The 21018-nt window shown below is 46.7% G+C and overlaps 1 protein-coding gene across 1 annotated transcript in view; it reads right to left on the bottom strand.

Moving 5' to 3' along the window:
• The window catches only part of LOC139276873 (tumor necrosis factor receptor superfamily member 5-like), a 28934-nt gene that overhangs the window by 1697 nt on the left and 6219 nt on the right, over positions 1 to 21018 (bottom strand). The window contains exons 2-8 of the mRNA XM_070894869.1: positions 10610 to 10691; positions 9688 to 9813; positions 8601 to 8750; positions 7572 to 7665; positions 5962 to 6017; positions 3098 to 3208; positions 493 to 530 (exon numbers count right to left, since the gene is read on the bottom strand). Coding sequence (XP_070750970.1) covers positions 493 to 530; positions 3098 to 3208; positions 5962 to 6017; positions 7572 to 7665; positions 8601 to 8750; positions 9688 to 9813; positions 10610 to 10691 — 657 coding nt within the window. The remainder of the gene's footprint in view (positions 1 to 492; positions 531 to 3097; positions 3209 to 5961; positions 6018 to 7571; positions 7666 to 8600; positions 8751 to 9687; positions 9814 to 10609; positions 10692 to 21018) is intronic.

Here is a 21018-nt window from a genome sequence, read left to right as displayed (position 1 = left end):
ACAGTGACCCCTCCCCGATCAGTAACTCTTCCTTCGATCAGTGACCTCCTCCTCCGATCAGTGACCCCTCCCCGATCAGTGACCCCTCCTCCAATCAATCAGTGACCCCTCCTCCGATCAATGTGACCCCTCCCCGATCACCATCAGTGACCCCTCCCCCGATCAATCAGTGACCCTTCCCTGATCAGTGACCCCTCCCCAATTACCGTCAGTGACTCCTCCCCCAATCAGTGACCCCTCACGATCACCATCAGTGACCCCTCCCCGATCAGTGACCCCTCCCCGATCACCGTCAGTGACCCCTCCCCCGATCAATCAGTGACCCCTTCCCAATTACCGTCAGTGACCCCTCCCCAATCAGTGACCCCTCCCCGATCACCGTCAGTGACCCCTCCCCCGATCAGTGACCCCTCCCCCTATCAGGCTCACATGTGAAATATTACACTTGGCGGAAGTACTGAATGCTACCAAATCATTTATAGCATAACTTACCAGCCTGCTGATGGCATCCATTATTTTAGTCCGATTTTCTGAAAGAGGGAGACACACAATGTAATCACCTGTGAGACTGTACCCAGCCAGCACCCATCACCCAAGTATGGGTGGAATTCAGTATAAAATGTCCTTCCCTGCTGTATGTGAATTAAGTCTGCACGGTCTTTACATAGTTCCCAGTAGGCACACATCAACAGCTCATCATTAAGGAAAGAACATTCATTTATAAACCACCTCACCAGGCCACCCCAAAGTCCTTCACTGCCAATTAATTCTTATGAAGTGCGCAAAGTCCTGCAAATGTTTCCATAATACTCTAAATAGTAAGTGGCCAATTGATGTGATTTTAGTGCTGTTGGCTGAAGGAGGGATGTTGATGCCATTGGGATGTCTAACATTGACCCAAAGAGACAGATGGAGCCTTGGCTTAACGTCTCACCCAAAAGATCGATTCATGGCCCAGGAAGACACATACTGGAAGTGAAAATTGCCACACAAGTACGGTAGGGGGTGGTCTTCTGAGGGTGGGCTTGAGACACATTGTTGGATCACAGTATAGGGAATTCTGCACCATATCTAGTTGTGCTATACCTGATCTGAGAGTGTTTGATGGGACAGAGCTTTACTCTGTATCTAACCCGTGCTGTACCTTCCCTGGGAGTGTTTGATGGGACAGTGTAGAGGGAGCTTTACTCTGTATCTAACCCGTGCTGTACCTGCCCTGGGAGTGTTTGATGGGACAGTGTAGAGGGAGCTTTACTCTGTATCTAACACGTGCTGTCCCTGCCCTGGGAGTGTTTGATGGGACACTGTAGAGGGAGCTTTACTCTGTATCTAACCCATGATGTCCCTGCCCTGGGAGTGTTTGATGGGACAGTGTAGAGGGAGCTTTACTCTGTATCTAACCCATGCTGTACCTGCCCTGGGAGTGTTTGATGGGACAGTGTAGAGGGAGCTTTACTCTGTATCTAACACATGCTGCCCCTGCCCTGGAGTGTTTGATGGGACAGTGTAGAGGGAGCTTTACTCTGTATCTAACCCATGATGTCCCTGCCCTGGGAGTGTTTGATGGGACAGTGTAGAGGGAGCTTTACTCTGTATCTAACACGTGCTGTCCCTGCCCTGTGAGTGTTTGATGGGACAGTGTAGAGGGAGCTTTACTCTGTATCTAACCCCCTGGTTGCCCTGGGAGTGTTTGATGGGACAGTGTAGAGGAAGCTTTACTCTGTATCTAACCTTGTGCTGTATCTGCCCTGAGAGTGTTTGATAGGACAGTGTAGAGGGAGCTTTACTCTGTATCTAACCCATGCTGTCCCTGCCCTGGGAGTGTTTGATGGGACAGTGTAGAGGGAGCTTTACTCTGTATCTAACCCGTGCTGTACCTGCCCTGGGAGTGTTTGATGGGACAGTGTAGAGGGAGCTTTACTCTGTATCTAACCCCCTGTACCTGCCCTGGGAGTGTTTGATGGGACAGTGTAGAGGGAGCTTTACTCTGTATCTAACCCCGTGCTGTACCTGCCCTGGGAGTGTTTGATGGGACAGTGTAGAGGGAGCTGTACTCTGTATCTAACCCATGATGTCCCTGCCCTGGGAGTGTTTGATGGGACAGTGTAGAGGGAGCTTTACTCTGTATCTAACACGTGCTGTCCCTGCCCTGGGAGTGTTTGATGGGACAGTGTAGAGGGAGCTTTACTCTGTATCTAACCCGTGCTGTACCTGCCCTGGGAGTGTTTGATGGGACAGTGTAGAGGGAGCTTTACTCTGTATCTAACCCATGATGTCCCTGCCCTGGGAGTGTTTGATGGGACAGTGTAGAGGGAGCTGTACTCTGTATCTAGCCCATGCTGTCCCTGCCCTGGGAGTGTTTGATGGGACAGTGTAGAGGGAGCTTTACTCTATATCTAACACATGCTGCCCCTGCCCTGGAGTGTTTGATGGGACAGTGTAGAGGGAGCTTTACTCTGTATCTAACCCATGATGTCCCTGCCCTGGGAGTGTTTGATGGGACAGTGTAGAGGGAGCTTTACTCTATATCTAACACATGCTGCCCCTGCCCTGGGAGTGTTTGATGGGACAGTGTAGAGGGAGCTTTACTCTGTATCTAACCCATGATGTCCCTGCCCTGGGAGTGTTTGATAGGACAGTGTAGAGGAAGCTTTACTCTGTATCTAACCTCGTGCTGTACCTGCCCTCGGAGTGTTTGATGGGACAGTATAGAGGGAGCTTTATTCTCTATCTAACCCATGCTGTACCTGCCCTGGGAGTGTTTGATAGGACAATGTAGAGGGAGCTTTACTTTGTATCTAACCTTGTGCTGTATCTGCCCTGAGAGTGTTTGATAGGACAGTGTAGAGGGAGCTTTACTCTGTATCTAACCTCGTGCTGTACCTGCCCTGAGAGTGTTTGATGGGACAGTGTGGAGGGAGCTTTACTCTGTATCTAACCTGTGCTGTAGCTGCCCTGGGAGTGTTTGATACTGAGAATGAACACCCAAAATGGAGAGTGTCACATTACACAGGTCCAACATCCTTCATCCTGACATGTATAAAATTCACAAAACTAGTAAAAAAAATACACAAAATGGAATGTCTTAACCACTTACCTTGATTACGTCCATAAAATATGAAGAAAGACAATACGATGGCAGCAAGTAGTGCACTAAGGAATATTATCACCGTGACTAATCCCACCTTGGATGGAGGTTCAGGGGTACCTGACAACAGAGTATACAGCAATAAATAGTCCAGATTCTTTAACAAATTATATCACTCCATCTCCTTTTTTTATTTACCTGTAGGTTGGACTGTATCACTGTAAATGATGAGTGGGTGGTCTGAGTGAGAGAGGTGCAGTTGGCTTGCCTCTATTCACCCCCACCCCTCGCTGTGGGCAAGCAGCTTATCTGGTGTCAGACAGGTGAGCTCGCATGTGGAGCATGGCAGGTGTGATTCCACTTCACAAGCAAGGCAATCCTACCTCACAGAGAGAGAGATAGCATACCCTACCATCTGGATAATAGGTGGCACAGTCCTACCTCACAGACAGAGACAGTGGAACCTACTATCTGGAGACTGAGTGGCACAATCCTAGCTCACAGTGAGAGACAGTGGAACCTACCAAGTGGAGAATGGGTGGGTGAAAAGGCAGTGGAACCCACTATTTGGAGACTGGGTGGCACAATTCTAGCTCACAGGGAGAGACAGTGGAACCTACCAAGTGTCAAATGGGTGGGTGAAAAGGCAGTGGAACCCACTATTTGGAGACCGGGTGGCACAATTCTAGCTCACAGAGACAGTGGAACCTACCAAGTGGAGAATGGGTGGGTGCAAAGGCAGTGGAACCTACCATCTGGAGAATGGGTGGCACAATCCTACCTCACAGAGAGAGACTGCGGAACATACCATCTGGAGATTTTCAGATGTGATCCTACCTCCTGGTACAAGTTGGCACAATTCACCGTGAAGAGACTGGCAGGTGAAAATCTACCTCACTGGGCCAGACATCAGACCTCACCACCTGACTTCTATCAATCAATGATACAGTGCATTATGCACCATCAGGCTATCCAATACCAGTGATTTAGATCCATCACCTCTGAATGAGTGCCCACGCAGTAAATTGGAGTTTGAAGCCAGAGCCTTGATTATATTTTAATTGGGCCCAAGTCTAACTGGAGATATCTGTGTCCATTCAATCCAGCGCCACCAGTTTCAGAATCTCATTGTCTTCCATTGCTCAGAGACAGTTTTAAGCTTCCACCACCAAATCAAGGTTCACTGGAATGAGACGGTTGTCCTATGAGGAGAGATTCAGTAGATTGGGCCCATACTTTCTGGAGTTTAGAGAAATGAGAGATGAACTCATTGAAACATATAAGATTCTGAGATTGACAGGGTAGATGCTGAGAGGTTGTTTCCCCTGGTTGAAATGTCTAGAACCAGGGGTCACAGTCTCAGGTTAAAGGGTCAGCTTTTTGAAACTGAGATGAGGAGGAATTTCTTCACTCAGAGAGTTGTGAATTTTGGAATTCTCTGCCGCTGTGGATTCAGTCTTTGAGTATATTCAAGGCTGAGATCAATAGAGTTTTGGACTTTAGGGGTATCATGAGATATGGAGATCGGGCAGGAAAGTCGAGCTGAAGTCGAAGATCTTATGGCTCGTGAGGCCATAGGGCTGACTCCTGCCCCTATTGCTTATGTTCTTATGATTGTAACCCACAGCTGTGGGGCCCACCAGCCTCAGTAAATGCTGCCACAGGAAATGGTGAGAATTGAGAAACAAAACAAAATAATCCACTTTGTTCCCTCAATTTCCTCTTCCCCGCCATTATATTCTCGGGTCTCAGATGCCATTTTGTATTTTTCAAAGACCACCTGGGGAGGCAATCAGTTTTCAAAATATATTTTTAAAAAATCAAAAAAATAACCTGCATGGTATGTTCCTGCGAAATACCAGGAACACCCCCACTGAAGTTAAAAAATCCCACTCAGGGATGGCAGGACTGACATATGAGGAGAGATTGGATCAACTGGGCCTTTATACTTTGGAGTTTAGAAGGATGAGAGGGGATCTCATAGAAACATTTTAAATTTTGATGGTACTGGACAGATTAGATGCGGGAAGAATGTTCCTGATGTTGGGGAAGTCCAGAAACAAGGAACACAGTCTTAGGATAAGGGGCAGGCCATTTAGGACTGAGATGAGGAGAAACTTCTTCACTCAGAGAGTTGTTAACCTGTGGAATTCCCTGCCGCAGAGAGTTGTTGATGCCAGTTCATTAGATATATTCAAGAGGGAGTTAGTTATGGTTCTTACGGCTAAAGGGATCAAGGGGTATGGAGAGAAAGCAGGAAAGGGGTACTGAAGGAATGATCAGCCATGATCTTATTGAATGGTGGTGCAGGCTCGAAGGGCCGAATGGCCTACTTCTGCACCTATTTTCTATGTTTCTATGTTTAGTATGGAAAAGGGCCAGGCAGGTCAGAGTGCCCCATAACTAAACTTGCTGAGACCTCCAATGTCCTACAGCCAACTGCTCACTGTCACTGGACTGGTCAGGTCACCGACAGGACCTTCTGACTCAAGCCTGTTTTATTGTTGAGCGTCCACAGATCAGGACGCCAGCCAGTTTGAGAAAAGTTGGATCGAAGACAAAGATAAATGGAGAGGCAGAGATCAGACTACATCAAGCAGGGGTTTTAAAAGCCTTCAGACTGGAGGATATAGGGAAGATTCACAGATGAGGAAGTCTATAGTTTCGTGTTTGCAAAAGGAATGATTTTTAGTGTGTGACAGTGGAGGTCATTTTGACTTTGAGCCAGTGTAAGACCGGCGATAGCAGATCAGACTCCCATTATACATCTCCCCCCTTTTTCCATTTCCACTGACTTCATTTGATTTGGGCCACAATCATTCCTTGCTTCCCAAGAAGATTGAGGAAAGAACTTCTCTCGGAGTCATACTCACCACATATCACATCCGTTGTTGCAGTGCCATTCACCAGCATTTGGAGTGACCCACAGCTAAGAGCAGAAAATGGAAAGTACAGTTATTATTTTTCACCCTTTTCCCGTTGTCCCTCCCCCGACAGACTCTTGCCCCGTACAACTATTTTAGTTAAAAATATAAATCAAGTGCCCCCTGATTAAGGGGGGGTGGGGGGGTGGGAGCACTAAAACTGACACATTAAACAAATTCAACTTTTGACCGTAAACTTAAATCAAATTAAAATTTGGTTGCCGGGGGTGATGATGCACTCCAGTCCCTCCGGCGCCCACCTCTCGCGGAAGGCCGCGAGCGTACCGGTGGACACCGCGTGCTCCATCTCCAGGGACACCCTGGCCCGGATGTAACCGTGGAAGAGAGGCAGGCAGTCGGGCTGAACGTCCCCCTCGACCGACCGCTGCCTGGACCGGTTCATGGCCCCCTTGGCCGTGCCCAGGAGCAGGCCCATGAGGAGGCCCTCAGACTTACCCGCTCCCCTCCGCACAGGGTGCCCAAAGATCAGGAACGTGGGACTGAAGTGCAACCAGAATTTGAGGAGCAGCCCCATCAAATATTGGAAGAGGGGTTGCAACCTCACACAGTCAACGTAGACGTGGAACACGGACTCCTCTAGACCGCAGAAATTACAGGCAGCTTGGGAGTCCGTGAACCGACTTAAAAACCTATTGCACGGGATTGCTCTGTGTAACACCCTCCAGACCAAGTCCCCAGTAAATAAAGGGAGGGCTCCCGTGTAGAGAGCACTCCATTGTGCTTGCCCCCCCGTACAACCAGGCAGCTGCCATCAGTTGGCCGATAAGGCAGCTCCAGATTTGTGCAAAACTGAGTGTGTGCTCCTTCAAACTTGGCCAACAGGTGGTGCTGTTGCTGCATGGCAATGTAAGGACCCAACATTCAGACATTGTCACAAGAACATAACAGTCACGGAAGGGAAAGGCCATTTGGCCCATTGAAAGTCAGCGTCTCGATTGAAATTTACCCCTCTAATACCCAAACTCTCCCATTGAAACTTACCTCCAGTACCCAAACGCTGCTATTAAAACTCACCCCTCGAATATCCTATCTCTCTATTAGAACCAATCCCTTTAGTACCCTACCTCCATTAAACCTATCCCAGGCTCTCTCATTAAAGCCCTTCCCTCTAATACCCTAACTCTCCATTAAAACTGAACTTCTAGTACTTTAACTCTCCTATCACAGCAAACAACTTATTTGAAGAATAGCATGATAAAAGAGATATTTAAATTGCACATGCACTGCACCACACTCTTTCCAGGTGATGTCACTAGACAGAAATCAGGAACATGCCTGATATTTTTCCCCACCATGGAAGCTGGCTGTTTTTTTCCCTTCCCTAGACTGCAGGTCCAAAGTAGAATCGGTGTACTCTTAACTCCCACCTTGGGTGAGATCAGCAAACTCAGGCCAGACCAGGACATTCTGCCCTGCATGTCCCAGTCCTACATCAGGCCCGCCTTTACCCGCGAGGCTATCAGGCAGCTGTTCTGATCATTTTATGGCAGATTATTTCTGGGATGACCCTGGATAAATTCATTCAGTGCTAGACTTACTCGGTCCATTTCCTGCAGGTTTCCGATTTAGAGGTTATGTTCGAAAAATATCCAGGCTTACATTTCTCACACCCTGGCCTGCTGAAATCCTCATCTGCTGAGCAAAAAAAGCACAGCGTGATTTAGAATGATATTCTACAAACCACAGGGCTGGCATCTTTATTTGTAAAGTGTTCAGAAATATTGCAGTGCACACTTTAGCTCCCTCTGTGCCTCAACAAAAGCTTGCAGTTATATAGCACCTTTAACTCAGTAAAAACATCCCGGGGTGCTTCACAGGAGCGTATACAGACAAAGATTGACATCGAGCCCAAGGAGGAACTATTAAGACAGGGACCGTAGGGCAGGTGACTAAAAGCTTGGTTAAAAAAGGTCAGTTTTAAGGAGTGTCTTGAAAGAGGAGAGAGACGGCGGTGAGATTTCGGGAAAGTTTAAGGCCTAGACAGCTGAAGGCACGTCCACCAATGGGATGAAAGGATGGTGTGATACACAAGAGGTCAGAATTGGATGAACGCAGAGGTCTCGGATGGTTGTAGGGCTGGAGAGGTGAGGCCATGAAGAGATTTGAACACAGGAATGAGAATTTTAAATCTGAAGCATTGCTGGATTGGGAGCCAATTGTAGGTCAGTGATCACAGGGGTGACAGGGACTGTGGTTCTCGTATTGGACTGTTCAGCCACCTAAAGACTCATTTTAAGAGTGGAAGCAAGTCTTCCTCGATTCCGAGGGACTGCCTATGATGATGATGATGGGTGAACAGGACTTGCCGCGAGTTAGGAAATGGGTTAGCAGAGTTTTGGACGAGCTTAAGTTTAAGGAGCTTTAAAAAACACAAACAGGTTTCTTGGGCCTAATGGTCTCCTCCCGTCACTAAACAATCTGATGTTCATTTAGTTCACAAAGCTATGACCCAATCCAGGAGGGAATAGTTTGTTCATTCTCAGAACGAGAACCCCCCACCCCCTCCGCCTGATGTTTCGCTCCCTCCATGCCTTAGAAGTGCTAGGGCCATTTGTGGTGGGTTTTACCTGTTATGTCAATGAGTCCGTAGCCACGTTCGCAGTCGTCGTTGTCTTTACAGATTTCACAGTCCTTATTGACGCAATGCTTCCCTGCTTGGCATCGGCAGATTGTGTTGCTGTGAACGGTGCCAGCCTCTTGTACCTCAAATCCTCCATCTAAAAAGAGAGAGAGAGAGAGAGAAACAGTAAAGAGTTAAAAGGACAAAACTAACAGCATATCACATTTGAGGCATGAACATGTCCATTAATACACAAAGTGATGTAATAGTGAAGGAGAATTATAATTTTGTTAAATCATATTAGGGTAGATGCTGAGCGGTTGTTTCCCCTAGTTGGAGTGTCTAGAACTAGGGGGCACAGTCTCAGGATAAGGGGTCGGCCATTTAAGACAGAGATGAGGAGGAATTTCTTCACTCAGAGGGTTGTGAATCTTTGGAATTCTCTGTCCCAGAGAGTTATGAATGTTGAGTCTCTGAATATATTCAAGGCTGAGATAGATAGATTTTTGGAGTTTAGGGGAATCAAGGGATATGGAGATCGGGCGGGAAAGTGTTGAGGTAGATGATCAGCCATGATCTTATTGAACGGTGGAGCAGGCTTGATGGGCCATAGGGCCTACTCCTGCTCCTAATTCTTATGTTAATATATTTTTAAAGGGCCACCATTTTCCTAAAGTGTTTGGTAAAACAGGTTTCATCTCCTCACAAACATGCTCTCATCTCACTTTCAGATAATACAACAAACATGTAAAGATGGCTCTCCCCATGAAATGATTGGCCAAGCATTTTTTAATGAAGGTGGGGGCCAACTTGGTTGTGATGCCCCCTAGTGGTCAAACAGGCTGGTGCCACTCAGTGACCAGGCTCACAGCTGAAGGCTGGGCACTAGGAGGAGTGGGATAGTGGAGCGGGAGCAGGGGCATTGGGCGATGTTAATCCGGAGCTTGATGCAGTGCTTCAAACAAGCAGTGGCTTTACGTCGATGTGGGAATTGGTGCAGACACACTATTTAAGGACAGCGTCGGTCCCTAGGACAAGCAGGAGCCGGTTTTGGGTCCTAGTTAATTAGACACTTGGCAGTAATTGATACCTACTACTGTTGCAGCTTTTGTGCATTTGGCAATGGTCCAATGTGTTCCACTCTGATTGATAAAGTCCATGGCCACAAGGATGGCACTCGGCATCCTTTTCCTCGGTGCATTCACTCCTAGTGTAGGTGCCTGCAAAAACAAAGGTTCAGCATACTCAGCACAGCAAATGCACTTGCCATTGGAGTAAGTCTTTCCTTTACAGCCTTCGATTCAGTCAGACCATCTTCCCCTCTAAACAGGTGGGCGGAATGGTCCAGATTTCAGAAATCTCCACCCATACTATCAACCCTGCAGCCTCCACCACTATCTCAGTGGGTAACTGCACCATGCTGCCTGCTTCTGATCCACACCAGTGGGTAGAAAGGATCGCCGATTCAGCTTACAGTCCGTTACCTGATCTCAACTCTGACAGTGGCAGGGACACTGTAATTGTTCTTGATGCCTTGGCATCCTTGGGTCCCCCCCCCCTCCCCTGACTGGAATGTGCAAGTAAGGGCAGGATCGGGCTCACTGCACTGCCTCCCATGGTCACATAGCCTGTTAGCACTCACTGTCCGAGCTCACAACTGAAAAATGGCCATTTGAAGTGAGGCTGTGAGGATGATGGCACCTTACAGTGCCAGCTATGGCTCAGTGGGCAGCACTCTTGCCTCTGACTTTGAAGGTTGTGGGTTCAAGGTTCAACACCAGAGACAAAAGTCTGGGCTAGTGCAGTACTGAGGGAGTGCAGCACTGTCAGAGATGCCGTCTTTTGGAGGCGACGATAAACTTAGGCCCATCTGCTATACCTTGGCACTATTTCAAAGAAGAGCAGTGGAGCTGAAATGTGAAGGGCAGAAAAGGCTGAATGGCCTCCTCCTTTTCCTGAGTTCCTATAGCTCAGGACCTCTGCTTCAACCGTTGTTATTTTAATGTCATAACTCACCAGCCGGGCACTTTGAACAACACTTGCCGAACTTTGAGTACTGGGCCACGCTATCGCAGGCGTTGCTCGAGACGGGACAACACTGAGAAAGAAGCACAGGCACAGAATGAAAATCAGAACCCGCGTCCACTTACAGACAACAGTGCAGCCAAATCATCCACACACACACACACACACACCTAGCCATTCCTCCATGGACAAACCCTACGGCACGGCACGTGTCCAGTCCAAAACATGTTAAACTGGCAGGGAAAGGGGAGCCAACTCTGCCTGTTGTATCTTAGGTTCTGTGTATGAAGTAATATAAATTACACATCTCTTTGACACTGGAATTCAAATCTGAATCTTTTGAATAATTGGAATCTGAAATAGTTAGATCCGGAACTCCCTTCCTAAACCTCTCTTTCTCTCTACCTCTCTACCTCTCTCTCTCTCTGTCTCTACCTCTCTCTCTCTGTCTCTCTACCCCTCTCTCTCTCTCTCTGTCTCTCTCTCTGTCTCTCTACCACTCTCTCTCCGTCTCTCTACCACTCTCTCTCCTTTAAGACGCTCCTTAAAACCTGTCCTCATGTCTTCTTCTTTGGCTTGGTGTCAAATTTTGTCAGCGCCTGTGAAGCGCCTTGGGACATTTTATTACGTTAAAGGTGCTATATAAATGCAAGTTGCTGTTGTGTTTGACACTAGTTCGAACAAAATCTTTGCCAACTGGCATGTTTCCCATTTTCCCCAGGACATTCCCAATTATGGCTCCTCCTCCTGCCCTGATGATCTGGAGTCATACATGTACCAATTTTTCTTAATTAACCCCCACCCAATATTTTCTCCCTTCTCCCCTGAAAGTGCTGGTTCTTGTTGGCCCTTCAGTACATGTGAGCCCAGCTAATGTCTGGCAGGCCACTTGGTCAAGGTGAGCACCACAGCTGAACTTGAATCCATCCTTGCCCAAGGCCTGTGCTCGCTCACTGTCCAGCAGGAGTAGCAGCATCCTGTCTGATTCTCCACCCTCCTCCCAACCCCCAACCCACCGCACCGCCTTGGCTAACACCAGAGGCTAATTACAGCACCACCTTTGGTGTCACTGCGTGAGATCGCCGAACTCCGCACAGAACAGTGATGGGCCCTTTCCTCGTCAAATAAAGGATATATGGCCTTTTCATAAACATTCAGCACCTCACCGTGAATCACTGGCATTCCCCTGTTTGAACAGGCTTCTTTTTGGAAAAATGAGGAATCACTTTTATTAGAACCTCTGGCCTCAGAAATGCAAAAAGTTTCCAAAGTTCATATGGCTGTCAGGGAAACAGTTACTTCCTTGTTACTGAAAAATCCCAAATAAATTTCAAACATGACACTGAATCACAGATGGTGGTTGTGTTAACTGAGACTACAGAGATCAGTCACCACAGCCTTCTGGTGTGTGCTTGACCGCCTTCAGAGGACAGAGTGGAACTTCCCACAGTTTCTTTCTTCTCCTTAAATTGGCTCAAGCTGTCTTTTCTCTGATTTGTTTTGCCTCTACCAGGAGATTGTGTAAGTGAGGAAGGAGGGGGGAACGGGGTGGGGTGTTTAGGGTGCGTGACGGGATGGAACTGGCCTGATGGACCGGCTGATCCTTTCCGATCCTTCTCTGTATGTTTGCCTGAGTGCCTTGACTCTCAACCCTGCGGCATGTCCCATGGTGTTTGTGCCCACCGGGGGCTCAATTTTAACTTATCCGGCCCGTCAGACTGACTGTCCATTGAAGTCAGTGGAGAGTAATATTGGGCGGTGTATGCACCTGTGAGTATGCTCACGGGTTTGTAGAGCTGTAGACGCTCGCGGCCTTCTGCGAGAGGTGGGTGCCGGAGGGACTGGAGTGCATCATCACCCCCGGCAACCAAATTTTAATTTTAACCACGTCTAAAGTTTAACTTGTTTAAGTTTGTCGGTTTTAGTGCCCCCACTCCCCCCCCCCCCTTTTAGCCAGGGGGTACTTGTATAATTTGTGTTTTTTGGTGCTCTCAAAAAAAGGGCACTTGAAAAGTTCTTGGAGTGTGACCCCCCCCCCCCCCCAACCCCTCCTTTTAATCAGGGGGCACTTGATTGTTTCAACACAAAATAGTTGTAGAGCTGTTGAGTTGGGAGTGGCATAGCCAGTCATGTGATGTTCACAAGACTCAATAAAACCCCAGCCAGTTGGGTTTAGGGGATCCATGATGAGGCAGGTGGTTGTGAGCCTGGTGGATGAACTGGTAATGTGCAGTGTGATTGTTAAACCTTTGCTAATAAACCAAGTAGTTCTTAATAGCAATGTGTTGCTATGAATTCTTCAGCAAAGAACCCATGAAGCAAATACATTACAGGTGGGGTGTAAAACTGGCGTTCCCCCGGGTTTCCCGCTCAGTGAGTTAGGTTACAATTGTCTCTTTATCTCTCTAATCTCCTTTCTCTCTTGAAGGCACAGACTCGTTCTGGGGTAAAATTTCATGGGGTTTACTGCCCTCCTGTACCATGTCCATGCGACTGTACTCTGGCTGTGAGCCAGACTTTGACTGTTCAGGACTTGCCCAGAGCCCATCCCCAGCCAACATTTACACACATACACTTTCCATCAGCTGTCACTGGAGAGAGAGTTAATTTTCCTCTCCATGACCCCAGTACACTGACATCGATTGTAGCCCCTGACTGAGACCAGTTAAATCAGATCAGGGATTAGCCAAGGGTCATCCAGTATATAGGGACCAGGCCCACTTTGGAAGCCGCTATTATCCACTTGACCCTTTGGTGAGCTCAGTTGATGTGACGGTTAGAATCATAGAATCATACAACATAGGTATCATCCAAAAGACGGCACCTCCGACAGTACAGCGCTCTCTCAGTACTCCACCGGAAATGTCAGACTAGATTGTGCGCTTAAGTTTCTGGAGTGGGGTTTGAACCCATGATCTTCTGACGCAACGGCGAGGGTGCTCCCCACTAAGCCCATGTGATGGGTGCTGGAGTCTATAAACTGTACAGCAGCAGGCCGAGCTTGTACCCACAGAAAAGGAGTGGAGAGCAGGCTCAAACAATAGAAACACCACTGAAATTAAAATGTAAACTAATTCCTAAACATTTCCAATTAGTGACGAGTAGAAACTTTCACAGAATTCCGCTCTTTGTTTACTTTTCTTTTATAACAGAGCAGCTTTATAATGAGACGCATTCTGGTCGCTTGCTGCTCAAATGTATCTGTTACGATTTTTGCAGTCAGTCAACATTTTTCTTAGGATTACCTCTCACTGAAAACACGGGGCTCATTGTATTGTGAAGAAGCTGTAATCCACCACAAAAATGCTGCTCCACACAGTACAGCTACCAATTGTTTTTAACCAGAGAAATACTACTCCAATGGGTTATGACCTCAGGAATATGCTTCTTAAACTCATGCTTTAATGTAAAGGGTAATTTTTCACTGTCTTTAACTGGAGGGAGTTTTCTACATCCTGTATTAAGTTAAGTTCAGACTTGCAGCTGGCAGACTCCAGCTTTGGCTCATATGTCAAGTGCCATAATGAATAATTTGCTTTATATAAATGAATCAGGGCTATTAACAGTACAGATATTGTACACCCTCTGATACTGCATGTGTGAGGTAACAAAAGCTCTTATCAACGGTATAGGAGTGGCAATTATCGCAGGACTTGTTTGCCCATTAGAGGCAGAGAAAAAATAGTTTGGGGACTTCCAGTCCAGTTCACTGAGCCCACAGCACAGAAACCAATCCTCGTTTCACACTAACTGGCACTAAATGGTGTGGATTTCCACTGATAAATTCCTGAATGTGTTCATGATTGGTAAATTGGTAAAAAAGTGATTACCTCCTGAACATGAGGGGAAAACCAGAAAAAAATCCCATAGTTTTTTTTACTAACAATCGCTTCTGCGCTGTCAGCAGGCATGTTGCATACTGTGCCATGGTGATATCATCAATCCTACGAACGTCTGTCTCTGGACCCACGTTTTGGCAGGAAAAGAGGTGAAGCCTGTGTCATATGGATTTTCTTAAAGGGGACTTGCATCCTCTTGAGTTTTCGCCTCGTGAAGCTGTCAGTTTCACCGACTGCCAGCAGCTGCGCTCATGCGGGGCAACTTCCCCCGCGGGGCGGGAAAGGGGTCACCACCCGACGGTAAGGGGTCGGCATGCTGGGTGGGCGGAAAGTCGGGGCATGACGGAAACCTGTTTCCGCCTCTTAGAGATGGTAACAGCCCTTAAAAAAAGGGGGGAATTTTGGCCCCTTTAAAGTCTTTATACTGCAGCAGGTCTTTTATTCCTAGTTAGGTATTTTGATAGAGTAAATAGGAAGAAACAGTTTCCCCTGGCAGGAGAGTCAGTAACCAGAGGACACAGGGGTTTAAGGTGAGTGGCAAAAGAACCAGAGGAGTGATTAGGAGATATTTTTTACGCAGCGAGTTGCCAAGATCTCGAATGCACTGCCTGAAAGGATGGTGGAAGCAAATTCAATAGTAACATATAGTTGGAAGGGGAAACACATTGCAGAGCGATGGGGGAAAGAGCAGAGGGAGTGGGACTAATTGGAGAGCTCCTTCACAGAGCAGGCACAGGAACGATGGACCAAATGGCCTCTTTCTGTGCTGTATGATTCTCGATATGAAGCAAGGACAGCAGTAAAGTGAGACAGTTACCACACTGATAATCCCTGAAGACTGAGGTCAGCCATCAAAGGCCAACTCAGGTCCCACACCAAGGCACAGTTCACTAAAACCAAGATCGCAACTGTGCATAACCTCCAACAAAGAACTTGCATTTATATAGCACAGCCTAAGGACTACCCAAAGCGCTTTACAGCCACTGAACTACTAAAGAAGTGTAGTCATTCTTGGTTGTAGGAAAATGTCAGCAGCCAATCTGCACATAGCAAACAGCAATGAGATGAACATCTAGGGGATATGTTTTAATGGTGCAGGTTGAGGGCTAAATATTGTCCAGGACACCAGGAGAACTCCCCTGCTCTTCTCTGAATAGTTCCATGGGCTCTTTTATGTCCACCTGAGAGGGCCGATGGGGTATCGGTTTAATGTCTCACCTAAAACACAGCAACACCCACAATGCAGCACACCCTCAGTCCTGCACTCAAGCGCAAGCCTGGATTAAAAGTTCCAGTCCTGGAGTGGGACTTGAACCCACAACCTTCTGACTCAGAAGTGATTGTGTGACAACTGAGTTTAGATTATGTACACAGTAAGATCATACAAAACAGCACTGCAGTGATTGGTTGGACCGTGTTTTTGGCAGTATTGGAAAGAATGGGAAAACTCCCTGCTCTTCTTCAAATAGTGCCATGGGACCTTTAACATTGACCTGAATCATGGCCTTAGTTAACATCTCATCAATTAACTTCAGTGACGGCTTTTAAATTATAATCTCAAACTCGTGATGTAGGACATAAATCCACAAACCTCCGACCCAATTTGCCATAGCCTGACAATTAACCTATAAAAACTGCCTGCAGGGAACTTTTGAGGAAATGCCCAAGAGATTCCAATGGGGATTCACTCGTGAATTCCTGTTTTTTTTTAATCCCTATATACTCGGTGCAAAATTAAATATAACAAGCGTGTATTTGGATGTTTCTGAGAGACTAACAGAGAGCAGGATAAATCTGACATTCAGGTTGGAACACAATATACAATCCAGTTTATTTTTTAACTTCTGTGCCCATTAAGGCGAGGAATGTTGGTACTGAAGATTGGAACTCTTCCCAGTTCAGCCACCCAGTATCAGCATCAAGCAGTCCCAGGTCAGGTCTAACAGCCAGATGCAGTGTAAAGCTCCTTGTATTCGACTCAACAGCATTCCTCAGCCCCGGGCTCAGAAGAGTGACTCCTACAGCACCAAGTGTAATCATGTTTCCATTTCCCAAACCTCAGCCTCTTTGAATGCGATTGCTAGACAGGACTGTCTTTGCACCTGATGCCTCTGCTAGAAACTGCATCAAGGCTGCCCAAACTTACTTACATCGGGCCCTTACAGTTAAGAGATAGAGGAGACATTAATCCCACCCGTGTGAGCTGGAGTTAAGCTTAGACCATCCAGTTTTTCTACCTGCCCCATCTGGTGGGCAAATAGAGGATCATGTCTGAGGCCTCCTGCAGTGCTACCATTTTATATGCATGTAATCCGTATTGAATTACACTTCCTCCCATTTGTTTCCTCCTTATTTGTGGGAACACACCCGGCTTGAGCGCAATGTTTCCCTGTGATGTGTGACCGAGATCAGAAGATGTACCGGATCCTGTAAACTACTGTTGATGATATGAGCACAAGCGCTGAATGTCTTCACGACTCGAATGCAGCTGAACAGGTCTTCGTGGTGCGGTGTGCACTGGCACCTCCAACAATCCGATCAAACCTTTATCTGGCTTTGCTCAGTGATGCTGGCTGGCGACAGTTCAGGAACACTGCATCCATCTACTTCCCTCAAATACAACTTCCTCATTTATTTTCATGCACGCTTCGAACATGGTGTTTTGGCTTATGCAAAACAGAATGCTGAAAAGATAGCAGCGAGAAAGCAGAGAGTGATGTATGTGGCTGTGCATCTACTTTGTACCGGACCTGGTATGCTAGGGTTTTTCCTGTGAAACCCCCCGCCGCCATCCTGTGGTTTTGCACATTAACTGACATCTGTTCCCCCCCGCCCCCTCCCCAGTGAATTAGCCTCCAGGACACACCCGGCATGTGATTCGACTGTTATTCGATCATACTTACAGTAATTTATACTTGTTATAGTCATAGTAGTCGGTGATGCAGCATGTAAAGAAGGAATTGTTGTCTGCTTGTGCTGGTTTTTCTCCCCCCCCTCCTCCCCCTTCTCTCTGAAGACGTGTCAACCTCTCTGGCATTCGGTGCCATCGATGCCAATCACCTTTTAGTTCCTCGTCTGAGTAGCTTTTCTTCAGTGACTCCAGACAGTGAATGGCGGCAGGTTGTTCAACTGTGCAAGGTATTGGCAGCTGAGCCCAATCCTGTCCTTACCCAACTTCAGCACAGCTTACTGGGGAGAGGGGTCACGGGGAGCGCAACCAGAAGCATAGACCTCAGTTGATTTGCATCTTCCCTACTCCAAAGGTGCTGAGGCCAATTTTCGCACCCCAACTGTCTTCAGCTAACTGACCAGGAATCAAACTTAATATAGCCACATGGATAGAGGAATGGCCAGAAGAGTAGAGAATAGGGTATTTTTTTTTTGGCTTGGTGTGATGTAGATGATGGGATCTGTGCTGGGGCCTCTTTGGTTTTCCAATTATATAAATGATTTGGACATAGGCACAAGAGGCATAATGTAGAAGTTTATTGATCAAACCAAATTAGGCACAGCAATCTGTGAGGAAGAGTCCAGGGGATTGCAAGGGGACATAGACAGTTTTGAGGAGTGGGCAGAGAGGTGGCAGAGGCAGTTCAATTCAGAAAAATTGTAACATAGCCTACTTTAAGTAAAAGAACAATGAAAGAAAGAAAGATTTGGATTTATATAGCGCCTTTCATGACCAGTGGTTTACAGCCAATAAAGTACTTTTAGAGTGTAGTCGCTGTTGTAATGTAGGAAAGGATGTACAGCTTAACTGGTAAGATTCCTAAAGAGTGGAGGAACAGAGAGATCTAGGAGTGCGGATACGTCGATCGTTAAAGGTGGTAGAAAGAGAATTCTAGGTTCTATACAGGAACCTTGTTATAAGAAGTATATTAGAGTCATGGAAAGGGTGCAGTGAAGATTTACTGGATTGATATTGAGAATGAGAGGTTACAGCAATCAGAAAGAGCTCAAAGATCAAGGCCTTTTTCACTGCAAGAAAGCAGATTAATCTAATAGGAGTTTTCAAAATTAGGAAAGGTCTTGAGATGGCGTGATCATCAGCCCATCCACTACCTGAAACATCCACTCCCTCCACCATCGGCGCAGTGTGGCTGCAGTTTATACTATCTATAGGATTCACTGCAGCAACTCGCCAAGGACTCTTTGAAAAAATATTATAAGATTCTAGTAAGTTGCCTGTGACATTGTCCATGGTCAGTTGATGGATGTAAGTTTTATATTCAAGATGGTGACTGAGTTGGGAGAGGGTCTTCAGAAACTTGCTCCACAGCACCACCTGGTGGCCATGGACCTTTACAATATTTGTTCGCAGGATGTAGATGATGCTGGCAAGGCCACTTTTATTGGCCGTCCCTAATTGCTCTGAATAGGGGATGATGGGTCTTCTCCTTGAACTGCTGCAGTCCATGTGGTGATAGAGCCCGCAACTGCACAGAAACATTGAATGGGAAATGTCATTGCAATTTACGTTGGTAAATGTTGGCAGAAAAGTGTGCCCAAAAATCAGGACAACAGGAAGTAAAGTTTGAGGCTAGGAAGAACATGGCCTACACCAGAATTTTACTAACACATAGATAGGAACGAGCGGGGAATTGGGATTAAGAGTAGATAGTGTCAGTTAAAGACACTAGCATTGACATAGCTACGATTGGAAAAAATGCCCTCTTTCTGCTCCGTGATAACCAGTTTCTTTGCAATTGATTGATTTTATTCCAAAGGAAGGTGTTTATTTTTTAAGTAGGACCTCTATACTAAACTGCTGTTTGCTATAAAACCAGCCTTTGTTCCAAATTATATTATCTGGTCATTATCACATTGCTGTTTGTGGGAGATTGTTGTGCACAAATCGGCTGCTACGTTTCCCACATTCATCATCATCATAGGCAGTCCCTTGGAATCGAGGAAGACTTGCTTCCACTCTTAAAGTGAGTTCTTAGGTGGCTGAACAGTCCAATATGAGAACCACAGTCTCTGTCACAGGTGGGGCAGATAGTCGCTGAGGGTAAGGGAGGGTGGGACTGGTTTGCCGCACGCTCTTTCTGCATCCTGCGCTTGATTTCTGCATGCTCTCGGCGATGAGACTCGAGGTGCTCAGCGCCCTCCCGGATGCACTTCCTCCACTTAGGGCGGTCTTTGGCCAGGGACTCCCAGGTGTCAGTGGGGATGTCACACTTTATCAGGGAGGTTTTGAGGGTGTCCTTGTAACATTTCCACTGCCCACCTTTGGCTCGTTTGCTGTGAGGGAGTTCCAAGTGAGGGCTTGTTTTGGGAGTCTCGTGTCTGGCATGCAAACAATGAAACTTGCCCAGCGGAGCTGATCAAGCGTGGTCAGTGCTTCAATGCTGGGGATGTTTTCCACATTACAACAGTGACTACCCTCCAAAAAGTACTTCATTGGCTGTAAAGCGCTTTGAGACGTGATCGTAAAAGGCGCTGTATCTTCCTTGCTTTCTTTCTATAAGTGCGGGGGGGGGGGGTGGAAAAAATTCCCCAAATAAAGAGTTTACCCCTTGTCGCTGCATGTTACAATTCACCCATGTTATTTTTAGACATTCTTGCTAACCGCATCTCCTGGAGATGTATATAATTAAGTAGGAATCATCCAAATGCTCACATCACTTTCACTGAATCGATCCAAAACAGCTTCCCTTGCAACTTGCTACTTCCCCAGTCTCCCCTTCCCCCTGCAATCTGCAGCCTGACATCAGCCAATCAGGACTTCTTGTTTCCTCACCTACATTGGCCTCTGGTCCAGCAATTCCTCCATTTTAAGATTCTCATCCTCATGTTCAAATACCTCTATGGCCTCACCTCTCTCTAGCTATGTAATCTCCTCTAGCCTCACAAACCTCCAAGAACTCTGCGTTCCTCCAATTCTGGCCTCTTGTGCATCCTCAATTTTCATTGCCCCACCATTGGTGGCCGTGCCTTCAGCAGTCTAGGTCTTAGAATTTCCTCCCTAAACCACTCTCTCCTCCTTTAAGATGCTCCTTAAAACCTACATCTTTGACCAAGCTCTTGGTCACCTCTGTGTCAATATTTGCCTGATTACGTTCCTGTGAACATCTTGGGACATTTTACTACAATAAAGGTGCGATATAAGCAAATTGTTGTTTTATTATGATGCCTGTTCCTCCACACAGCTTTCCAGTGAAAAAAGTCCAAATAATATTATCTCTAAATTAATTTAATTTTACAATAAATGGTTAAAAAGGTAGAGTTTACAAACAAAGACTTCCTGTTGATACAAGCCCAGAAACTCTGTTAAACCACAGCTTATTGGGTGGGGAAGGACGGTTTACTTTCAAAAGTCCCCTAGTGACAAACCAACACAAGACTGAGCTCCCATAAGAGTGGCACGGCTGCAGCAGATTCTGGTTAGCTGCAGTAGCAAAGGGAATTACCTAAAGGGCCCGTTACACTGCACACACTGCATCAGCTTTGTCGAACTGATGGCAGTTCACATTTTGGCATGTGGTATAAGACCACTGTAAGGAGTTAGATTCACATTCACTGTGTGCCAGCTGTGGTATGGTTGCCATCAGTGCAAAG

Source organism: Pristiophorus japonicus, chromosome 12, assembly GCF_044704955.1.
Source record: "Pristiophorus japonicus isolate sPriJap1 chromosome 12, sPriJap1.hap1, whole genome shotgun sequence".
Taxonomy (NCBI): domain Eukaryota; kingdom Metazoa; phylum Chordata; class Chondrichthyes; family Pristiophoridae; genus Pristiophorus; species Pristiophorus japonicus.
This window is presented reverse-complemented; position numbering and strand designations above follow the sequence as displayed.